General features: G+C 38.9%; 1 protein-coding gene across 2 annotated transcripts in view; it reads left to right on the top strand.

The window, feature by feature from the left end:
* Positions 1-24814, top strand: part of LDAH (lipid droplet associated hydrolase) — a 117076-nt gene that overhangs the window by 12128 nt on the left and 80134 nt on the right. For both annotated transcript variants that reach the window (XM_017813097.1, XM_017813098.1), the window contains exons 2-3: positions 1825-1983; positions 19815-19949. In XM_017813097.1, coding sequence (XP_017668586.1) covers positions 1830-1983; positions 19815-19949 — 289 coding nt within the window. In that variant the 5' untranslated portion in view covers positions 1825-1829. The remainder of the gene's footprint in view (positions 1-1824; positions 1984-19814; positions 19950-24814) is intronic.

Here is a 24814-nt window from a genome sequence, read left to right as displayed (position 1 = left end):
ATCTTAAAACAGACCTGAGCAGTATGCTAGGAGCACATCCACTGTCTTTTCTCCGTTTTTGTCTTCTGTCCATCTCTATTACCAAAGGCCATAGAGTCACAAATTAAAAACCCAACAATAAATAAATAAATAAAAAATCCCTCGGATATTACATAGAGTTAGTACTAGGAAACTTTGGGATTGTCTCAGACGGGCAGTTTTTTAGAGAACCATTTCTTCTCCAGTGTGCAGTCTTCCTTTCAGGTACTGCAACACTGTGTGTATTTAAAATTAGAAGTTAAAACCTTTACCAAAGCTAGTACAAGAAGTCTGTGTGAACCTGAAAATGCTACCACTCCAGTCCAGAATACATTGCTGAGTTTTCTTCATTGCTTAACTTCTGACTTACGTTGCAAATCCTTCTTGTGAATGAAGAGTTGTCAGTGGGATTTCCATTTGGAGTTGTTCCCTGAAATCAAGTCAAAATGAAACTTTGCAACAGATTTCATGATCAGAAACTTTGTATGGAACCTACTTTATTGGGTAAGGACTGGTTACTTTTGCTTCTTGAATTGTAAACACCTCAGAAAAGGAGTGAGAAGCTTAACGTTTACTGTGGTTGTTGGAGTAACTGGATTTCTCTGTCAGAACTGGTTTTAGCTTCTTTCAGCTTCAAATAATAAAGAAATAAAAGCAGGAATAATGCATTAAGAATACACCTTTTTATAGTTTGACAAAATTCACTTTACTTGCGTTTTAGTTGCTCAAAGACAACAACATGGCAAATAATGAAGTAGTAAAAGTGTCTCCTTTGTCATTAAAAAACCTTCTTTTCTGGGGGGAGTGGGGTGAAATAGGGAGGTAGGGGGAAAAGTTTAATCCAGAGAGCTGTATTGTAATTGAAAGTATCAAAGAACTCTTCTCCCTTCTCTCTAGAAGTGTTGTTTGTTTGTACTAAATTTTTTTCAGGGTAGTATTTGCTAATTCAAACCAACATTATCTGTCTTTTCTGCATTGGGTATTCTTTACCTTAAATAATTCAAAACTTCAGATTAAAACTGGAGGAAGTGAAGAAATGTTGTTTCTTCAAGTATACTTTTTTAATGTTGTCGAGTGTCATTACTTAAAATTTCACTCAGATCTGTTCCCGTCCTGGTGTGTAGTACAGGGAATTTTCCAGTGACTGTTTATGAAGGTAGTGCCTAAATAGACTTGCAAACTTTGTATATCTTTTTAGGCTTTGGTTTACATGCCTAAAACTTCACAAACTGACTAGGAAATAGAATTTGTATTGTTGTACTGAAAAATGAATGGTCCTTTTTCACTAAACAAAAATAGTTGAAAGGCCTAAGATTATCCTTAACTAGATGCTTTTGATGGTTTAAAGGTCATGGTGGTATGCACCAATATCCAGATTTATCATGAGGCACACAGAACTTGTAAAGACAGTCATGCAGTAGTTCAGTGTGTTTGGTGTTTTTTCTTTTGTTTGCCTTTGGGTGGGTTTCAGATAAATCTTTTCACTGGATGGCATGAATTAAGAAATTTAAAATTATTTGCTTTTAAGGTAGAATAGATCTTATTGTCCAGTTCATCACCGTGTGTTTCTGTGACAAAACTGAAAGGTGCCTTCATACAGTAGTAATATGTATCCCCTTCTACACTCTCTTCAAACATCAAATACTGAATTGGACCTCAGTTTACTGGATATGAGAGCTGTTCAGGGGAGGGGGGTGGTTTGGGTGGGTTTTTTTGCAATTATTCTGTGGGAAGGTACAATAGCAGAGAGCCAACCATGTAAATGTTTGTTGACCTGTTATAACAGTGCCTTATTCTGCCTCACAGCAAACATGAGGTCGCCGTCAGAAGAGTCAGTCCCATTACATGAAGAATTTATCTACTGTTGTGGAGCTGCTACCCATGTCTTAAAGTGTGGGCCCTGGAAAGACCTCTCAAAAGATGAAAGTAAAAATCTACCCCGGCTTTTATTCATGATTATTCCCGGTAAGGGTCTTTTTGTGTTTAAGTCCAGAAGTGTGTTGATGTTCAGGTTCAGTATGAAATATCTCACTATTTTAAGTGGTAAATTTTGGCTCATGTGTATCACTAAGATTGCAATGGTGACTTTTTTTGTTACATTCAATTACTACTGTTACTGCTGGTACTTGTAACTGTGCCATAAGGTAGTACTGAGAAATTAAGATGTCTCACTCGTTTTCTCAGTGGTCGTGGTTGGCTGGGAGCGTTGCAGTTTTTAGTTTGTTTCTTTCCATTACTCTTCTTCCATTTATATCTTGCATGTTGAAGCGTTACTGCAATGTCAGCTGTGTGCCAACTGAAAAAGGAAAGTTACAGTATTAGAGGAAAAATTCTGGATCCAGTAGTTTTTTATAAGTTGGGTTTTTTTAATAGCAAATGGTTTTTAACTTAGATTTTTGCACTTGAATTTTTATGCTGAGCCACATGAACTCATTGAGCATTGTACAGTTCTATTTAAATGTGACCATCCTAAAGTGAGAGGTCTAAACTTTTATTTAGCATATGGTAAAATTAATGGAGAAGTCCTAAATTCATTGAGGTCTGCCAGTGAACTGTATGAATTCTGCCTTTAGCAAAAGTAGAGCTCAAGCCTACTCAAGCTCAGATGTTGTGACTCCTTCACTGCCTTAGAGTTTGCAGATTTCTAATGCTTCCTATGATTTATTTGAATGTATTGGATACTCTGGTTACTTCCCACAGAATGAGTGGTGCCAATAATGACTTTTTTTGATTGTCCACAACATTGGCTCACTGTTGTGGACCCTGTTGCTGTTTATGGGACAGTGTATGGCTTGATCTTTACTTAGTGGTGAAAGTGAGCACGGGTTCAATTTTTCAGGGTTTTTTTTGCAAGGCTTTTGGAAGGCCCTTGGAATATTTTATGTTAGTTTCTTTGGGCACAATGATTTTATGTACCCTGCCTTCTGAGTTGAATAATAGTGTGACTTCTAACCCAGTGACAGTGAAATTTAAATTCTGCTCAAAATATACCAATACACACACACTGTATGGTCTCCATATTCATCATAGGAAACTTTTCATGCGAGAAAATGTAGTGGCAGGGCTACATGGAGCTTATTTCCTGCAGAACAGTTCTGTGAAGACTGCTTAATAACATCCTATATTAACGACGTAGGTTTCCAGAAACGGACATCAGTGAAATATTCAGTGTGCTTTTGTCATGGTCTGCAAGCTTTTGCAAGCAGCTGATTTATGGTTTTGCTCTTATTTCAGAATTATCTTGGTAACAAACTGGAAGTTCTGTCACAATTTAAAACCACAGCAACCACAATAATGCTCTCTTCACTTCAGATGCCCAAATTCAGTAGTGAATCAAGTTACTTGAGCTTCTTGCTGTGGCTGGCAGGGAGCTGACTAGAACCTGGCATTACGAAGTCCAGTTTTGCTTCTCATAAATCAAATGTTTGGGTTTTTTCCCTGCCGGTATATGCCTCATTTTTAGCCTTCAAGGGAAGGCTTACCTGCCAACACAAAAAACACAGCCTTAGGAGAACTCCTGACATTGGGTCATCTGGCAGCGTGTTTGTGTACCTAAACAGTTAGGGTTCGATAGCATTCCCCTTCGTAGCTTCCCAAGTATGCATTGTGGAACCCTTCTGGAGTCCAGCAATTTTCACACTCGAAAGGCGTGTATCCCTGGTTGAGACTCTCTATGGAATGCAGGAAAGAGGGGCAAAGGGACAGCCTGGGACAAGTCAAGGGAAGAAATATCCAGACAGGGGCAAGTCTGGCTCAGAAAAGGAGAGTATGCACAGCCTAGCATTGAGTGATCTGAACTGAAGGTGGTTAGTTCTGCTGCATGTGTTATCCTGCTCTGCATATTAAACTGCTCTGGTACAGACTTTTCCAGTCCTAACGAAATTCATGCGTATGATTTTGTTAATATGTAGTCAAACAAAACTGGGTTGTTTGGGGGCTACTGAAAAGAAAGATGATAAAATTCTCGGCTTCTGCTGGAATCGAATTGTTGCCAGACATTTTAGAATAAATCCTGTATATTTATTTTCTTTCTGTGTTTTAGTCATGTTCGTTGGAACGGGGAGGATTTCTCTCTGGTCTGACTTACTTTTTTTAAAAGGAGGGGAGAGAGAGAAAGCTAACTCCAAACATTTTTCTACTCAGAAATCAATGGCAAAATTCCCATTGACTTTAATGAGGCAGGATTCTGTCTCCTGAGGACTGACAGCTTGCTGTGCTTGAAGGGGTTGGAATACAGAACATGCAGCAGAGTTCAATCTCATTTAACTGCAACAAGCTAATGTTGTTTTATTAATGGCAGTCTGTGTGAACTTAAAATTTAAATAAAGTTTTACTTTATTAGTTGAAACGTTTAATATGCCCTTTTTTGTTCTATCACATTTTTTCCTTATGTAAGCAAAACCTCTGTATAGGAGTAATAATGTGTCCACTAAAGTAATTACTGTGTGTAAGGTCCAAATTTTCCTCAGTCCAGAATATATGTGTACACTTGTTTGCCTTTCTTATTATGAATTCTTCTCTGTTAAAATTGATGAGATTTACTCATGAGAGTAACATTAAATGTAACATTTAATGAGCATAACATTAAAGGATCAGGTCCATCGTTTTCTGGAAATGTAGGCGTTATGGAAAAGACAGAAATTAACTGTTTTTCCTCTTGTGTCCTAAAGGTCTGTTTTCCCCCTTGCAGTGTTTGTTTAGTGTAAAATTAGCAGTGAAGTACAAAATCCACTACAGCAATATTTAACATTGCTTGTGTTCATTGAAAACCAGAATCCACAAAGTGTAATGGAATATTTTGTTACTGTTTTAAGAGTATCTGTCTATTTATGTCTGTATATTTATGAAACATTTAACCTTGTAAATAAATACTGTACAAATTTTAAAACCACCATGCTGTTTAGTTCATGATGTTTTGCTTTTCATTAAAGTTTTTCTTGCATTTCATTGCAGGAGTGCATTGGAATACCTTCATTCCAGACTTCCTAATTTGTGTTACCATTGCTGTAAAAACAAAGCAATTTTGCTGTTTTCACTCTTGTACTTGGGAAGCTTAGTTCACAGTTGATAATGTATAATGTAAATAACATTCTTTGTGGTAAAGCATGTGACACAAGTTTCATTCATTAATATACAGAAATAATTTCAGAATCTGGTTCTTTGGCCTGCATGCAGAGTATTCCCTATGCTTGCCAAGTCTCTTGATCTGCCTGCTTTCAGTTGGATTGCTGCTGGGTTATTGGATCATCTTATTGTTTTATCAATTCATGTGGTGACTTGGTGACGTTTAAGGGCTATGAGGACTTAACCCAACATTTTTGTTAAAATATAAAAATTTTATCTCCTGAGTCAAGAATTGCTTATACACAACAGAAGGTGGGGACTTGGATGTTCATCTTTTCATCTTCTCCTAGAAGTAGTTACATCAGCTTACATCAACAACACTGTTTCACTTGAAGACTACTTAGCTATTTTTCAGCAGTGAAAACAGTGCAAACAATTTACTTGGATTATGACAAGCCTTTAATGTGTTCTCCCTTGAGATGAGACATCCTGATAGATTTAAAGTCTTTGACGTTCTATTTTTGACTGTAATACAGGGACTCTGAAAAGCTTTCAGTACATTGTCTAGTTTTGTTATTTAACAGTCATCACGCTCAATATTTGCATAAGAAAAGTTAGAATCACTATATAATAATACTTTACAATAAAACTAATTGTATAGCCCTAAAGCTTAGTTCCTTTTTGTTTTGTTTTTTTTGCTCCCACTAAACCAGCTTTTTGAAAGTTATTAATCATTTACTCTGCTCAGCAGTTACTGGAATGAATGGTTCTTCAGAGGTCTTCTGTCACCACTGAGACCAAGGGTTTGTTTAATAATAAAAGAATCTGTTTCCTCATTCTACAAACTGTGTAAAGTATGTTTACTCCAATTTCTCTTCAGTTTTGTTTTACAATGGGCTTTGATTTATACAAAATTCATGTGATTAAATGGACTTGTTGGTATGTAATCTGTGTGTTATAACTGTTTGTCTGCAAGAAATGAGTTGGACTTTCGATATCGGCAGATGAGTTTGCAGTGTGTAGCTTCTGGCAGCCTTAGCCAGGATGTAATACAGAATCCTATATGGAATCTTGGCATTTAACGTGGATGGGTCAGAACTGTTTATGTGAAGCAAAATCTGGTTTTGGAGTCAAGACCACTGAGTTACTCAAGGAAGATACTTTATCTTCTCAGACAGTGCTTTCTAAGTTGGCAGCCAGGGTCTCCTCTGCCAGGACACAGCAGTGTTCAGAATTTGCCTTTGAAACTGGAGGAAAGGGGAGTGTTGCTGGCAATGGACAGCCAGGTTAAGAGAAAAGATGACTTCTCACCTCCTGGGCAAGGGGACTCCTTAGTTCTGGGTCATGTATGCTTTGTGTTTACAGTCATTGAACGAGCTCCAGCGACAACTCTGTGAACAAAGTTGAGAACCTGTTCTGTCTGAATGCATTAGGCAGTAAAAGTTGCTTTTTTCCTCCTTTGGTTTTGTGATTTGAATTTTTCTTGAATGAACAGTACCAGAGCATCAACAGTAGGAAAAAATGTCTGTCCTCATCTGTTACCTCTGCAGTTTTGTCACTGTCATCATGATTATGAGAGCTTTCATGTGGTTTGGGTTTTTTGGTTTTTGTTTTTTTTTTTTTGTTTGTTTGCTTTTTTGCTTGGTGTTTCATTGGTGTGATTTTTTGGGGGGTCAGGCTGAGCCCTTGTCACTTGGTGCAGAAAGGGACTCTAAGGCCTGATTTTACCCAGCCTAATAGTGAACACCTAATTAAGATGATAAAGTGAGTAGTATAAATTTCTGGGTAGTTTGTAGAACCAGTAGGTTGGGATGGGTACAGCCATGAGCATTTCTGCCTGCTGAGGGTTTGAGTTGCCCTGGGATGTTGTGAAGTCTCCAGCTCTGGAGATAATCAAAACTTGACTGTGTGCAAACCTGGGCAACCTGCTCTGACTCTGCGTGAGCAGGGGTTGGACTACAAGATCTTGGGTGATCCCTTCCAAATGCAGGGATCCTGCAAACGTGACCCATGGACTCGCCATCCAAGCTCCTTGTCCATGTGTTGGATCTGATCTGGATTGATTTGGGGTACCTTCAAAAGGCAGTAAAGATAGGTCTATGGATAATCTTATATAAGTGCTTGATTAGAATTAGCTGCCCTTTCAAAAGCTGTAGATTGCCTTCACAGCCACACTGCACAGTGAGGGTCTTAACGCTGAAATTGGGTTTGTTAAGTGCTAAGAATCAAATTAAAAATTGTAAGGAACAAAGTATGGTAAACACAGTACAGACAGAGTATGCCAGAAGAGGGAGCTGTTTTAAAGATTAGAAAAATAGTGGGTTTTGGCAAGCTTATTTCTGTAATAGCCGGTTATACCATGTATGTACAGGCTTCAGGCTCTCATCTCAATGGACAGGTAAGCACTGACTGTTTCTCTACTTTGTGTATCAGAAAAACAATTAGTACTTTAATTAGACTGTGTGACAGTGATTAATCAGTTATGGTGGTTGTTGAGGATCATAAAAATGCCTTTTACTTGCATTAGGAGGAGTGAGATAAAGGAAGTCCAATTTGAGCGGAGAATATAACAATTGGGAGTGCTGGGGGTTCTGTTCCCAGCTTTTTCACTGGATTGCTTTTCAGTGGATAGCCATCCTCACAAATTGTGTCCCAAACGACCAAACAAATCTTCATTCACGTTTACAACATTTGTAATTATACAATTGCCCAAGGTAGCATTCACTTACAGTCAGCTAACACTAAGTAAATAAATTAATAGTAAAGCACAGCTACATGGAGTGAGGCAACAAATACTTCCTCTCTTGAAATGTTTAAATCATTGGCCAGCTCCATGGGCAGCTCCACTCTTACTTACTGTGAGAAATTCTTGTGCCAGGGCATATATCACCTTCTAGTGTACAGCACTAAATACCCAAAGGACATTAAGGAAAATAACTCATCACATAAAAATACTTCTTGTTTTAAAGGAATCATACATTTAACTTCGGATTTTGGAGGTTTGAATGCTTCTACATGCAATGAGATTTTTTAAGTGAAAGTCATAAAGTGTAACTGCTTTAGTTACAGTAAGTGTAGTACTAATGTTGAAATAAGCTATATAAGACCCCTTTTTTCACACTGACTTACACTTTATTTTGGTTAATCCTGTATCACATAGTTCTGATGACCTAAAGCTGAGGCTGAAAAGCTTTTTCCTATGTGGATGTATATTTTCCATCATATTAACATTGTGCAATATGTGTTTATCTTCACATACCTCTACTAGTGTGAGATACAAGAAGTTTCATGAGTTCTACTACGTTTGCATACTTTGACCATATCGTCCCAAGGGGAGCAGTGCTGCTATTGTCCATCCTCAGCTGAAGCAATGGAGCAGAGAAAAAGGGAAATTTGGGTGCTCAAAAGTAAAGATGGTGTTATTTAACACACTTGGTCCAGGGAATCAACTTATAAATCTTGTTTGATTGGAGTCTTGGCTCCTTTGACAAGGCATGTGGAGGTTTATGGAGCTCAGAATGGCATCTAGTCCAGCTGACACACTTGAGTCACATGTGGCTAATCAGCAGGAACCAAAAAAAGTCTAAATTTTGCACCTAAAATTCTGTCCTGGTTATATGCAGTTCATATCCAAACAGCTAAGCAGAATTCCTTCTATGTGTACACAGATACTCACTCTATTTATTTAAGAAAGATTTCTCTTTTACGTATTGGATTAGCAGCAGCATTCATCTGTTCTGTGGGACTTCCAGTGCTTGAAATTAAACCGAAGATACTATACTTGAGCAGAGTATTCACTGTAAAACATCCTGCCTGACTTCTTGGAGAGGATGGCAGCGAATCTGCAGCCTTTTCCTTGAGAGAGGAAGAGAAATGCTGTGCTCTTTATCATGACCTCACCTGCAGCACAGGAATTGAAGCAACCTGGGGCTTTGAATGTATTACTTGCCTGCTGGGCTGCTCAGGAAAGCTACCTGCTGTTCCTAAAATTTTCAAGGATGTCTTTCACTGTATCCCACCTGTCTGTGTTATGACTGTATGGGATCAGCATCACGTAATAGCAGTTTTCCTGGAAAGTCTCTACCATTCCCTGTTTTTTTATTTACTTAAGTAGTTGAACCTCTGTTTGGGTGTGGGCAGCCTGTGAAGGGACTGGGTAGCAGGATTGGGCCATTCATAGAGCTCTTGCCTTCAGGCAGCTCTTAGAACCTTGAAGTTGGGTATAAAGCAGATGCTCCGGAGTCTGAAGTAGTGTGGAAGTTAGGAACTGTTTCTAGAGTGTATATTAAGAGTGACTAGATATTGAAAATCTAAGAGATTAGTGCTTGAAGCACTTAAAAAACTTCCTGAGGCCATTATTTCACAATCCAAACTGTTTGTCAACAATGCTGGCATAAGGTATTCCTGTTCCCAGCACACTGTGCCATTCCACCCCTCAGTTATGCCAGAACAATAGCTTGAGAGATCATGCTGTGAATTAAATAAATACATAAATTTATTTCTGGGGTCTTTCTACAGCTGGAACAGTTTCCTGGAGCAGGGCCCCACAGAGTTGTGCCAGAGTAATTCAGGGGCTGGTGAGCCGTGGTGGGAGGGTGGGAACGACAGTCAAGGGAGAAGGTGGGAGTTCCTTCAGCTGGACTTGCCACAGAACTTTCTGTTGATAAATTACGGTGTCAGTCCACAACATGAAGCGTGTACACGTGGGTTCACATGCTCTGTCTGAAGACTGCTCTGAAAGGAGCTGGTACCCCACCAGCCTCACCAGGTGGTAGTGATTCACTGAGAATGCCTCTCCCTCAGGGCTTCTGCTTTTGTTTACACTGCAGCTCCAGATGAAGCTGCCAACTCTTTGGATTTGACCCCGAGTTCTCAGATTCTGACATGGAGAATTTGTATTTTACATTTCTTTGTTTTTATTTTTTTCCTGAATAAAAAAGATTTGGCAATGGGAAAGGAGCTTTCCTACTCTCCAGTAACTGGTATATGTGATACAAAAGCAATCAATGAGAACGGACTGTACTGTAGGGTTAAAAGTTTGTGTAGCATAGCAAAGCAGGTAGAAAGGTTTATGTAGAGTAAAATAACATGTTTTCCCCTTTCCCTATACAGGTAGTCTTACCAGCAGATAAGGAAGTAAGAGCACAGTTTTGATTTCAGTGAGACATAAACACAGCAGAACATTTTATTCTTATGCTTGCATGGGATGTGTATCACCATATTTTGTATATTCGCACTTTGAACAGGAGCAAAAGCATATATACACACAAAAAAAAAAAATACCCCAAACAAGAAAACTACCTAACTCTATCTTCCTGATATTTCCAAATAGTCATCAACTATGATATTTCCACTTCTGTCAACTTTTCTAGCCATTTCTTTAGTACCAGTATTCATAACTTGATTATGAGATCAGTCTTGTGCTCAGCTGACCATATATTTTCTGAGATGGTAATGTGTATAAGGCACTGTAAGCTGGTGGAGCTCAGTGACTAGCAATACTTTAACTTGGTCTATTGGTCTATAGATTACTTGGTCTATTTCTTATTTATAAAATGGGAATAAATACAAAATGGCCCTCCCCTTTATTTACTGAGCTAAATAGTTTGACTTCCTGAGAACATTATTTGCAGACAAAACTAATTTGTCTGTACCTATTTGATTTCTACTTTTAACCCCCTTAAAACTTGGAATACCTCAGTCAATTTTCTCCAATTTTTTTCTGAGACACATGGGACTCAAAATGATACCAAAATGCGTTTGACTGGAAAACATAACATGCTGGTAAAGTACCCCCTGAAGGAAAGGTGTGTGTCATACCTCCTATTATATATTAAAAAATTCAATTCTTAGGACACTGTTCTCCATTATTTTTGTTGCTTATGGACTACTTGTTTGTGGCTAATATTTTAAAATATGCTGACAGTTGAGCTTTGTTTACTGGGTCAGCCCACCAGCTTCCATTGTCTTTAGAGAAGAAAAAAACATAATCTTTCATTAAAAATAAAAACTTCCTCATGCAAAGAGGGGCCTGTTTGTCAGATCTAGGCTTGAAATGTGCCACTTTTGTTAATTTCCCAGCGCTGCAGAAGTACCTCTGATGGGGGCTTGGCACAGTTGAGCTTGTTAAGCTTGAGAAGGCAGAGTAATGACAGGATGGTTGAACATCCAGCTGTGCTTGACAGTGTTTCCCTCCACTAAATCTGGGTGGCAGATGTGACTTACTGAAGTGACTTACCGAAATTTCTCAATCCACAGTCTTCTCCCAGTGTCCTCTCCCTGCTAATGAGGCGTTTTCAGCATGGATCCTTCCTGCCTGGCTGGAAGCAACATCAGAGGAGGAAGTGATCCCTCTCCTGCAGCATGCAGTGGCTTGAGTTGGCCAGAGTTATGGGAAAGTTGTGTTCTAGGGTATTTTGCTTGATTTGACAATTTAAAAAAGGATCTGTTTCTCTTCATGGGGTGTCTGAGGCAGACGGGAAGAAGAAATTACTTACTGAGGACCTACCTATGAAGGAAATCCTGTGTTTCCATGTGCATCATGTACAAATAATGCAGTTAAAATGTTTAAAGCTACAGCAGCAGTGTATACTGGGCTTCCTTCCTGGGAGCTGCTACCATAAATACCTGAGCTGATATGGATTTGCCTTGATATTAAACCTTTTGACTTAGTTATATCTGAAAATAATGAAAAATAAAAATTCTCTTTCAATTTAAGTTAACACAAAGCCTCTTTTCTGTCCTGCTGGTAACTCTTATGGATCACTGAATCTGTATTAGAAATAAATGTGATCCATTATGTTCAATATCTGGATTATAGAAAACAGTACAACCAAAAATTAAGTCATAGCTCTTGCTTTTGTTTTCCTGTTATGGGCATGATGGAAAAATTTTGATCATTGTCCTGATTTCCATTTTTGAAAACAATTCTTGGTTATTCGTGATGGATTTAAAATCTCCCATAGGAATAAGTAAATGTATAGTGATACATACATACTGCCCTTCACCTTTAAATTTTAGATATTTTTTATCTTGTATCAGCCTTCTCTTAAGAGGCAGAAACTCTTCATAATAGACCTCAAATGACTAAACAAATATGCTTGGGAAGTGACTTATGTTTTGTGTTTTCCTGAATAAAGTGTTTCAGTTGAAGTTTCCATGGAGCATCTACTTAGGACTAGTACTAATACCCCAACTACAAGGCTTTTTTCTTCAATCAGAAATGCAGTGGTGTCAGTGCAAAGAATTTTTTCGCAAGGATGTGGATTGGTAAATGTTGGTTTATCCATCTGCAGAACAGTCTGTTCTTTTATCTTGCATTTCTGAAGACTGACAAAAATGCAAATGCAAAATTCATTTGCAAAATCACCTTAGACTGTTGTATTCAAGTGTGACGTTCTCTTCACTCTTGATACACAAAAAACGCAGAAACACATTTTCAGTCTTCTATTCTAAAATTAGCTGTCTTGGTATTCTGTGTTGATATTTGTTTCCTATCTGTTGCTATCTTGATAAAACAAACCAAACAAACCCCAAAGCCCCCAAACCTATGTGTTTGGGGTTTTTTTGTAATTATTATCAGTGGTACAGCATAGGAAAATCTCTGATACATATTTGAAAATGTTCTTTCTGTTGCCTTTTGGGTGTATTGTTTGCTTCCTCCTTGCATATTATTCAAAAGTGATCAAATCTGCAGAGCTGTGTATCGGCACAAGCAAATAATTTGTGGTTATCTTGGGTTTGAATTATTTATTTTTCTTTCCTTTGTCTTTTTCCTGCCACTGTTGTCTCATCAGGGTTGTGTTATTCAGATGTTTCATAGGCGTTCCTGTGAACCCATTTGACATCAAGTCTCGTGTTCCTCTTTGTGCACTTCCTTTGTGCTCCCTCTTTCTTTCAGAAGGAGGTTTGCTTTCTACTGGTCCTGTTCTGCTTCAGTCCATGAAGCTGGCTGAAAAATTCCCACTGGGAATTCTAGACCCACTGTAGAACTTGCAGTAGCCTCTCTGCCAGCATCAGTTGGTTCTAGGATGGATTGGATCAGACCAACCATCTCTGGGATGTTAAAAGTACTTATATCTGTCTTCATCTGCCTACGGAGATGTTTAAGAGACTGTGTATGTGTAGGTGTGTACTAGGAGGTCTAATTAAATGTTTTAATTTTTCTTTTGCTGTGGACAAAGTAGAACAAAAATTATTTAGTTGTAAGCACTAGAAAATCCTGGATTCTACCTTTGAAAAATGTGAAAAAATGGCTATTCTATTAGGAACTCAATTATTTTAGTTTTGTATCTTGATCTTAACTTCCTTCCAAGAAATATTAGTTTACAAACATATAAAAAAATAAAATCTAGGCTTTTTTTTTTTTTGTATTTATGTACCTACTTTGCTTGAGGCATTAGAGGTAACTATTGAAATACATCTGTGAACTTTTTATAGCCTGTGCAATATCGCTTAATCACAAAGTCCAGTAGGTTTGCAGTGGGTGAAATCAATATTTTGGACTTCATGTTTTGTCTGCCTGGATACATACTGTTAATCATTCCTGTGAGAAAACAAGCATGTACTGTCACAGTTTTTAGCTGGGAATTCTTATTCTCAGGCTTCAGGCACAACTGTCACTTGGGCAAAACCAGCTGTGTTAGGTTAATTCAGGTTTATCAGACTGTCTGTGGGATTTTTTTAGAGGTAAATGGACCCACATTTATCCTAAAGGTGGAACAGCATTAGAGAACAGCAGGAAAGCTTATTGGCTTTGCAAAATGTGTATAAAGAATGTGTATTATAAAATCCTATATGTAATATAGGATTTATAGCTATATGAAACTAATAAAAGTATGTGTTATATATGTATATATAGGGAAAAAATGTGAAATGTTCTTGAAAAACCTTTCTAATAAGCTGTGTTACAAACAGCTGGCTGGATCCTTCTGAGATTCCCTATTTTCATAATCCAAGCAAATATATTAAGGTGCTTTCCAGCCACATTCACGATTCCAGAGTTAAGAGAGGATCAAACAGAGCTTTCACATGTGTTTCTGTACAACATCCTTGCAATTGTTTGCTCCTTGGCTGATGCTGCTCCTCTAGCATAGGGACTATTAGTGGATGCAGGACCAAGAGTGCCAGTCCCCTAGATGTGCAAACAGGTGAAAGCTTAATTGCTGTGAGTTTATGATGGTCATTCAGATGTTATTTGACAGGTTTTATTTGGAATCCCTTGACCCTGCATGTCAGGGAAACCTGTGTGTTGCCTTTTAAGGGCTGATCATCAGCCGTGGTGTCAGATTCTGCAGTTTTCTCCCAAGTGTGAGAACATCATTGTGTTTTTTACATGCTCCATTTAAATCCTTCTGACATCTGTATGGGCTGCTTTCCATTCGTTAACATAGGGGAGTTGCATCTTCTTCCATGGTGGCTGGTCAGACGCCAAGGACAGATTAAGTTTCCTTGAGCAAGGAACTTGTCATTTAGGCTCTTCGAGCTGGAGCTGGGAGCTTTGGCAGCTCTGAGAAGAGGCAGTGAGAATCATTGCCACAAAAATGATTTTTGTGTGGTCCTGCTGTGCACCCCTGGATTTCAAGTTTGATTTATGACTGCTCTTTTTTTTTCTTTTTAAAAGTCTGCATTCATTTTTTCTTGCAGGAGATTATAATGTAAATACTGCATCATACACATTTAACTCTGAAACTGTGCATTATTTCTAAAATTAAACACATGGTAATTGCTGGCATATTTTCCAATTCCTCAGAGTTCTCTGTAAACCCACTGCTGGCTGTGTATTTCCCTTCTTGTATTCATGTAGCTGCCTTTATTCTTTATGGTCCTGTTGAGGTCCCAGAGCAGGCAGAAAGCAACTGCTGGAAAGCACATAAAGCACCACGGCTGAATGCCAGCTAGTGCTCCCACAGGTGGCCAGGCTCCTGGAGACACAACTGGGAACACTGGGGAACATCTCACAGGACAGTGCATGGAACCCAATAGCTTGTTTCCAAACAAGGTTTGAGATGACTTAGCTACACGTAAATTTCTTCTCCTTCACTCCCCTCCACTCTTGCCTTTTACTGTACACTACTCAAATAAATCTTTTTCAATTCAACCATCCCTTCCAGAACTGCTAAGAATTATTTTAATTTTATGTTTTAGCCTAAATTTCTTTTCAGTAAGCTGTATATATTTTTGACCTATGCCTTTCTGGACAGAAGACTTTTCTGTCATGGTTTGGTGTATATCAGAAACATTTTTGCATGTAGTGTTCTCTTAATTATTATTTTCCTTTTACATGAATATTTTCTGTTGCTGAAGAATTAAAAATGCTTGAAAATTTGTAAGCTGTCATAAACAGTCATTGATTATGAGCAGTAGCTGTAGTCTGTGACTTTTTAAATGGACATATTTGCCATTCAGAATTAAGCTGATTGAATTGCAGTGATGGCATACCATATATAACTTTGAACTTACCAAGTCTGAGTAACTTCTTTTTTGGAAGTGCAGCATCTCAAATATTAGTGTGTATTTCATTTAAAACAGGCCAAGTTTGACTTTATGATGTGTTATATAGGAAATCCTGTGAAATCAGGATAAAGGTTATTCTTTAGCAGTGATACTCTGGGGTAGATACTCAGATTGTACAAGTTGTTCTTTCTCTGCTTCTAGCTGTCTTCATAAGAAGGAAGCAGATGGCATTTAAAATCCTGATTTGATGGAAAAAGTATTAACAAGAATGTGTGTGAAAGTGAAGGGTAGGAAAATGCATATTTATAAGTAATATTCATATTTTTAATTACATGGATAATTAAAGAATAGTAGTTCCAGTTTTTGAAAGCTTATATCTGCAGTATATAAAAGTGGACAATATTTACCTTTTACTATAGCTCAAGGTTAAACCTCTGCACTCAGTTGTTCTGTGTTAGGTTGGGTGTAACAGATTGGAAAAGGAACAAGTAGATTCCTGTCTTCAAATTAAAAGTGGAAAGACTGAGCTTAGTGTAGAATAACTGGGTGACATGTTGTCTGCTACAGAGAAGAACAGGCGGGAGTCCCTTGGCTATTGCACCTTATGAGTACACCAAATAAAGTGCCCCCACTGTTCTGATTCACCGTATGAATTGTCCATTTGATGTACTCTTCCCATGAAATGCTTATAAATATTCTGCAAATTAAGCAAATGCTCAATGTATTGTAGTTTTGTGTCTTCTTCTGTTAGGGTTGCCATTTACAGCTGTTGTTTAAAAGACTCCTGAAACAACATAAATGCAGTTGAAAATTAAGCACAGTTGAGAGTAACTGCTTACAATGTGCTTCTTGGTTCAGATGACTGCAACTTGAGATCTGCTGGCGTGCATGAATGATTCAGCTGCCCTGAGGTGCCCAGGGATTGATGTGGTATTCAAATAACTGGAGTAACCTTCAAATCATGGAGGTTAACACTGAATTTACTTATGGTTTCCATTTTTTGACACTTGGTTGCTGAGTGATAGAGCATAGGCAGTTTTGGTTTGATGTACTGGGAAATACGTAAAATGCTCAAATGAGCACTGTGTTGCCTGGGCACCTTTGTGATTAACCTTGTCTATAAAATAAAATAATTTAATTGAGCACATTTCAGTCGCAGTAGATGAGCCCAAAATATTATTGATCACACACTGTTGTGCATATGGAACCCCAGTTATTTCCATGAGCTCTTACTATTACTCCGTTGTATGAAAAGAATCTTTATCTATTCAGGGTTTTTTTGTTTGTTCCCCTTTAAAGTATTTTGACAGATAGCAGCTCAAGTAAAAACATATAAAATTACTTTACAGAAATGTGAGATAAACATTCTCCACTTGTAGATGCCAGCTTTCAAGAGCAAGGGCTGCTGATCTGCATTTACTTAAGTTAGTGCAAGTCTGCAATAACTTCACTGGAATTGCAAGTTCAATAAAGAATAAATTTATAGCTGCTTTACATGTGGTGATTTCTCTATAGAAATCTTTGCTGTTAAAATTCATGTTGATTTTCCTTTCTGCTTATGCCAGCAGTTCTCATTCATACCTCTTCAAGACGTTTTAAAGTGCCAGTAGCAATTCTAACATCTCAGACCTCTCAGAATGTCTTTTACCATGAGCAGATGATCACGAGGAGTGCAGAAATGGCATTTCTTTTGCATTTATGGATTTTTGTTTTTACCTGCCTAAAATACACATTATATTTATCACAGGATAAAAATCCCCTTTCCCTCAAAGAAATATTAGTGTCTTGAGCTTTGTATAGTATTTGATGCAGAGCCTCATTGTCCTTAAGCAGTTCTTACTTGATTGCTCCTCAGTTGGTGGCCAAATCCTGAGATTTTATGGATTAGGTTCACCTGGCTGATGATGGGAAAGAGCAACAAAATGTCTAAGACAGCTACTGTCATTTCTTCTCCTTTCCTTGTTCTGCATTATTAAAGGAGAGAAAAATGTAAAGGAAAAAGGCTGTGATAGAGAATAATGTTGTGACTCGTTGATCTCAAAATTCCTAATTGCATTATATTTCAGGACAAAGCATAGTGCCAAAAATATTGTGATCATTTGTACTACAAAAGGCACAATTTATTTTGGAGTGTTGCTACTTTTATCTTCAGCCTTGCTGAAAGACGTGTGTCCTCTGTGTAACATCAATCCAAGGAACTTGACAGATGATGTCTAGATTTTATTTTACTCTCTCTGGGGCCCTCTATGTTATATATTTTTACGTATGAAAACGTGATACAGTTGTATGGATGTGTGACCCTTGTGGATTTTAAGTTGTTTTTCTGGAAATCAGATTACAAAAATTAGATCATGCATTCTGGAGTTTATATAATACAACAAATTTTTTTTTTTTAATTCTCCTTTAATGTCAAGCTTGCAAATAGATGCTTAGAAATATGTAGTAACTGATACTGGGGTTTGGTGGTTACTTTTCTCCCTCCAAAGCTGTGTACGCCAGTAAAAACAACGTTGTTGTAAGATCGGTAGTTTTATTAAGGTTTAAAAACCACCAGGGACACTTTTTACATGTAAGTGAGGGGTGAAGCATGTGAGATACACGACGTAGAGTGGAAGGCTTCCCTCCTGTGCCCATCCATGATCCCCGATGTGAGCCGTGGCATCACTTCCTACACGTGTCTGTGCTGCAGGTGGCTGTGGGTGCCTGGGACACTCCTGCTCAGTGGTGAACAGGCTGCTCTGGAAGGCCTGGGCTGAGGGAATGCCTCTTGGGAGAGCGATGAACTTACTGTGTCCTGCCTGAAAAACAAAAGGGTGGAAGGGAAAGAAGAAAATATGAAAATACCCACTACAGAAAGGGAAGAATTGGAATAAACCCCATTTTTATCTCCACGCACCTTTTCCACAAGTACTAATTTGATTGTGTCTTTGTTTCTTCTTCTCTGTCATATCAATACTTAGACAGCTCAGCCTCTGTTATTGCAATCAGACGGATATAAAGGGGTTGACAAAATTTTAATGAAGGATTTTTTGTTTTGCAATACATTGGTGTTATTATGGAATGTCTTCGTCTTAAAAAATGGCAGCCTTTTTACACAGTAGTGCTCTTGTTGCGTTTTGCTGTTGATGATATCCAAACTAAGAATTGCCTGACGTGGGAGTGAAAGAAATGTAAATGAAAAATCCTAACTATGATGGTGGGCTTGCCCGATGTCTAAATGATAACAAGAAATCAGTGGAACTCCTCTGGAAAATCAGTAAATATATAGCAATTGTATGTTTTTATCTCTATGTGGAATTTTTATGCATCGTATGGAAGTTAGGAAACCTCTGCTTCATCTTCATATGGCTTTACTCTCCAACTTATGTCACTACTGATAACCAAAAAAGAAAGAAAGAAAGGAGGAACAGATATTAGAGTTTTGTTTGGCAGTCCTGAAATCCCTCCTAGATACATATTTTTGTCTTTGAGACAGTATTTCAGTTTCCACTTCAGCAATGGTACCTGACTGTTGATATTGTCACTGTTAAACTGGATTTTAGAGCAAGGTGGTCTGCTCTCCTGGGGCAAGCTGTGTTCATTCAGACACCAGCATCTTCGAAGAAGTCCTCTGTAAAGCTGATGGGGTACAGGAGAGAGCACAGCTTCTCCTGTGGTTCTAGAGCATGAAGGTTGAAAAGGAAAGAGCTTCTCCAGTGGTGTGGAAGGGGACAGGGAGAATATGAAGTTGCAAGCAGGGAAAAATAAGTTTATTCCAATGAGTTTAAAGTAAAATCATCCTTTCTTTCAGGGTCAGGGCAGCCCTTTGTATAATCAGAATGACTATAGTGGTAACACTGAGATATTTGGAAGTGGTAACACTGAGATATTTGAAGGGCAGACATCTAGATCAAGTGACATATGCTGTAGTCTTTGTGATATTTTCACTTCGTGTTTCTGTAGCTTGATGGGATGGATAGATAGATGGTTAGACAGATAGAGCAAGCTGTCAGACCTCTGATGGAAAAAGAGATTTTCTCTTGTGTTGGACTTCAGTTTTAGGTTTTACCATTTCAGTGTAATCTGTAAAATGCTTCCCATGAATGCCATTGATCAATGGAATTAAACCAGTTGAATAGCATAGCCTCCGACTTTGGGAAAACAAAAATTGGAAATGCACTAAAGAAAATAAATTAACAAATTGCTGTATAATGCTGTTTAGTTTGCTTTGAAGCAGAATGCTTGCTGTAGGAAGGTTAATGTTGACTGTGCTTGTATGTTTTTTGTTTTTTTGGCAGGTAACCCTGGACTGGCAGGTTATTACAGGACCTTTATACAGGCCTTATATTGTGGACTGAACCAGCAGTATCCCGTGTGGGTTGTGAGCCATGCCGGACATTGTAAACCTCCCAGTGGGATGGAAATGATAGAAGGTACAATATTGCAACTTGTGCATACAAATGTTTGTACCCCTCCCATTTCACTACCAGAACATGGCCTGTTAGAAGGATGTGAGTTTTAACTGTCTCCATTGTATTTCCACAGAACAGTTGTATGAGGATTTACTGAGGGAAAAAAAAGTATTTTTAGGTAAATTAGATTTACCAGACAAATAAGTGCTATTAAGAGAATAAGAATTTGCTGTTGGCAGTCGTTAGAGACAAGTTACAGTGAAGAGGTTCTAGAATGTGTCTGTGTTGAGAAGAGTAGATTAGAAAAGTACGTTTTTAAATTAAATGTCCAATTCAAAGATTGAGTATGTTAGGAGAGATTTAATTATCTCTGAATTTAATAATAGCTGTACTAAATTACTGAATTTCCTAGAAGCAATTACATCTTTCTGAGTCTGGGGTGTGGGGTGTTTGGAGGGGAGAGATTGTTTGTGTATCTCTTACGAGTCTTTTGACATGCAGATCTCCAGCAAGACATAGTAGCCAACTTGAACAGACATTGTTAATGTAGAACATTGTAAAACGGGGGGAGCCAGCAGCAAATCCTGTCCTGAAAGCTGCTTATTGTCAGAATACCTCTGGACTTGGTCAGACTGCAGTGATGTAGCAGTAAATCAGTATGATTCCTTAGGTCCAAAAGGTTCAGCAATGTAAATTAACCTGAAAATTTTGAAGAAGAAACCATTTTAGCTGTTTAGCATAACTTTCCCTCACTAACCTTGGCACCTGAGCTTCTAAGCCTTTTTATTGGTTTATTTAATCTCAGGTTTGAAATTTAAATATGAAACTTATATTTCTTTGGTAAAATTCCTGCCAGTCATTATGTTCAAACATCAAGCTACTGCCTACTAGCATTTTTTCCTGACAGGTGAGAAATCCTTAGCTTTATAATTTCTGGAACAGTAGTAGCCACAGGGAACAGGTAGAAGTTTGGCAACAGAGTGGAGCTGAGTTTATTACAGGGAACATTTGAAGGTCTGCACTGGGATTGTGTCTGTAAGTGTGTAGTTAGTAAAAAGAACCTTTGATAGTGAGAGATGTGTTTGGTGACTTGAAATGGTTGAGCAAATTGAAAGGGGGGAAGGATTTTAGATTGAGTCAGTAGGGGTGTTGTCCCATTTCTACTGTGACAGTCCCTGTACTACTAAAGAGTGTAAATCTGGGTGGAGGACAGCATCCAGTCGGTAAAAGCAGCTGATAGATCTAAGTTGAAAGCAAAATGACTTCACTGTATCCTTTTGCACTGACAATGCTTCTGTGAGAGGGGGAATTTTCCAGAATGTGGTAGCTTTTTAAGATGGACAGGTCAGAAGTGAAGTACTATGACGGTGTTGTGTCAGGTTTTATTCAACATATTCACCCATGACCTGCAGAATGAGAGTAAACAAAGAAATTTCTCAGTTTGTGAATGGCACTTCATAGCATTTAATTACTGAGAAGACATTAGATGTGAGGGAACTGTGTAAACATCTCACAAAATTTAATGGTTGGGCAAAAAGATGGTAGACAAGTTTCAGGATAGATAAATATGAATTAATGCATCTGACAAAAAAGATCTTCTTTAACTCTGCCTAGGCAATCTTGAACTTTGAGTACATTTATAAAACTCAGGAAAGATACTAGTGTCATCACTGACTGTTCTGTAATATTAATCATCTCTCATTGCACAGTGGCAGACAAAAATTTAAGACAACGAAGCATTGGCCATGAGGAGTGTTACATACAAGGCAGGAGGCATTGGTTTGTTAGAGTATGTGACCATAGTGGACCCACACCTTGATTATTAGAGTGCAGTTCTGATGGGCATCTCAATTACAACTTTTCAAGAGTGAAGTTGGTGAGTGAATGCATAAAGACAACTAAAACAGCCCAGAGAAAGCAGCTTTCTTGTTATGAGACATTACATTACTCTTTGATTTGGGGAGCATAATGCTTCTCAGGAGCATGACTGAGTGTCTGAACATGAGCCAGCAGTGTGCCCAGGTGGCCAAGAAGGCCAATGGCATCCTGGACTGTGTCAAGTACAGTGTGGCCAGCAGGTCCAAGGAAGTGATTCTTCCCCTGTACTGGTGAGGCCACACCTGGAGTGCTGTGTCCAGTTCTGGGCCCCTCAGTTCAGGAAGGATATTGAGGTGCTGGAGCAGGTCCAGAGAAGAACAACGAGGCTGGTGAAGGGACTTGAGCACAAGTCCTATGAGGAGAGGCTGAGGGAGCTGGGGTTGTTTAGCCTGGAGAAGAGGAGACTCAGGGGAGACCTCCTCACTCTCTACAACTCCCTGAAAGGAGGTTGTAGCCAGGTGGGGGTTGGTCTCTTCTCCCAGGCAGCTATCATCAAGACAAGAGGGCATGGTCTTAAGGTCTGCCAGGGGAAGTTTAGGTTAGATATTAGAAAGAAATTCTTTACAGAAAGGGTATTCAGGCATTGGAATATGCTGCCCAGGGTGGATTCTCTGAGCCTGTAGGTTTTTAAGATGAGACTGGATGTGGTACTTAGTACCATAGTCTAGTAACCGTGGTGGTTGTGGATCAAGGGTTGGACTTGATGATCTCAGAGGTCCCTTCCAACCCGGCTGATTCTATGAATCTATGATTCTATGCAAAATCATGACAGTAAATAAGGTAAATGCAGGATGAAATATACCAAATTCAGTAGTGGAACTAACCATCACTTAACAAGCTGATTTAAAACAGGTGAGAGAAAGTATTTATTTATTTATGCATCAGGTACAAAGTTTAGGGAATTAGCAGCCAAAGCACTATATTGTGGGCAAATTGTATGAGCAGACCTAAAAGGATAAAACAACCTGATGGACAGGTGGTTCATAAACAGCTGCTGAAAGGGTGAAGTTCTCTAATGTGCAGGTGCACTCCTCTCCTTGCGTTGGACACCGACCTTCACACTTCTGTGCTGCTCCTGGTCCCAGTGCCATCCTGTGGCAGGGTTGTGAGCCTGAAAGAATCACCACAAGGGGAAGGGAGGCAGAAAGTGTCCAGGCTTGGTGATGCCTGAATAGCATCTTCTCTTGCCACTGCTGACCTTGGGGGATTGACATGCTTGACCCAGTAAAGTATTTTTTGAAAACTAAGGTGTACTGTAAAAATTCCATGTGTTCCTATGTCCTTCCTATAGACGTTTCATAAAGTTTGATCTAAAATAGCCACATGCAGATCCTCTGAGAAAGTTCAGTATTTCTTGATAACAAAGGTGAGGGCATAAATTTATGCAGAAAACATTTGAATCTCTGACACCATTGATTATTGAGATTTTTCAGATTGTAATCTAGCAAATAAAAGTGGGGGAAGAGGGGGAGCTAGCAGAAAAGAACAATTCATACTGATGCATTTACAACAGTGGTCTACAAAGTTTTTTGCTCCTGCACTGCTGTCAGTAAAAAGAATTTGGGGCACACACCCTCAACATATCATTTTTAAAAATTTAAATTACGTACATGTTCCTCTACATTTCTGGTACTTCTTTCCTATATCCCACTGTGCATACACCTCATTTCAGAGACTACTGATTTAAAGTGTGCATGCCTTTAAATAGTGCACTTAACTTGTAAATGATGATGCTGTAAAGGGGTCTAAAATTAAGCCAACTGTGTGGAAGTATTATGTCTGGTTATATGTAGATCAGGTAAATTTTGAAAGTCTCAGAAAGACTAAAACAAGTTTTACAACACCAGACATCAATCACAGACTACTTCCTATTTGACTGGAGGCACTTAGCAGTTTGGAAACCAAACAAAGCTACACCCTTCATTTTTACTTCTCTATGATATCCTTCTATTCAGAGAGTTCTTGCAGGCTCTGCTCCACAAAGACACACACCATTAATTGAACATTTCGTTGCTGTGATTCTGTTTCCAGCAATCAGTCCACTGTGAAAAATAATTTGAAACTTATTTTTACTCAGTGAACACAATGAAAAATTATGCCTCAATTTCAACGTCCTTATCCTCCTCCTCAGCTTTTAAAAAAACAGTTGTTTTGAACACTGCTGTGGCTGCAAAACAGGCCCACATCAGTCCTTAGGTGTAGGCAAAATTACAAAAAGGAGAACAGTTTTCTAGCTCTTTCTTATTCTGTTTTAAATTGGCACTAAAAATGGATAGACAGCCTGTGTGCATACATAGCCATGTCTTAAAGTGGTCTAATTCCGTGGACATCTGCTGTGGCTTGACAAGAAATAGGAAATAAGAGATCTCGGATGGAAGTAAGAGTAGAATCATAGAGTCATTACGGTTGGGAAGGATCATCAAGTGCAACTTTTGACTGAATGCCGCCATGCCCACTAAACCATATCACAAAGTGCCACCTCCACTCGTTTTTTGGACACTTCCAGGGATGGTGACTCCACCACTTCCCTGGGGAACCTGTTCCAGTGTTTAACCACTGTTTCAGTGAAGAAATTTTTCTATATATCGAACCTGAACCTCCCTTGGCACAATTGAGGCCGTTTCCCCTTGTCCTATTGCTTGTTACCTGGGAGAGGCCGACCACCACCTTGTGTAGCCACCTGGCTACACCCTCCTTTCAGGGAGTTGTAGAGAGCGAGAACATCCCCCCTGAGCCGCCTTTTCTGTGGGCTGAGCCCCCCTAGATCCCTCAGCAGCTTCTCATAAGACTTATGCTCCAGTGCTACAGGCTGGGGACAGAGTGGCTGGAGAGCAGCCAGACAGAGAGGGACCTGGGAGTTTGGATTGACAGGAAGCTGAACAGGAGCCAGCAGTGTGCCCAGGTGGCCAAGAAGGGCAATGGCATCCTGGACTGTGTCAGGTACAGTGTGGCCAGCAGGTCCAGGGAAGTGATTCTTTCCCTGTACTCAGCACTGGTGAGGCCACACC

The sequence above is a fragment of the Lepidothrix coronata genome, unplaced genomic scaffold (assembly GCF_001604755.1).
Source record: "Lepidothrix coronata isolate B3197 unplaced genomic scaffold, Lepidothrix_coronata-1.0 Scaffold39, whole genome shotgun sequence".
Taxonomy (NCBI): domain Eukaryota; kingdom Metazoa; phylum Chordata; class Aves; order Passeriformes; family Pipridae; genus Lepidothrix; species Lepidothrix coronata.
Note: the sequence above shows the minus strand (reverse complement) of the source record. Positions and strands in the feature narration are given on the sequence as shown.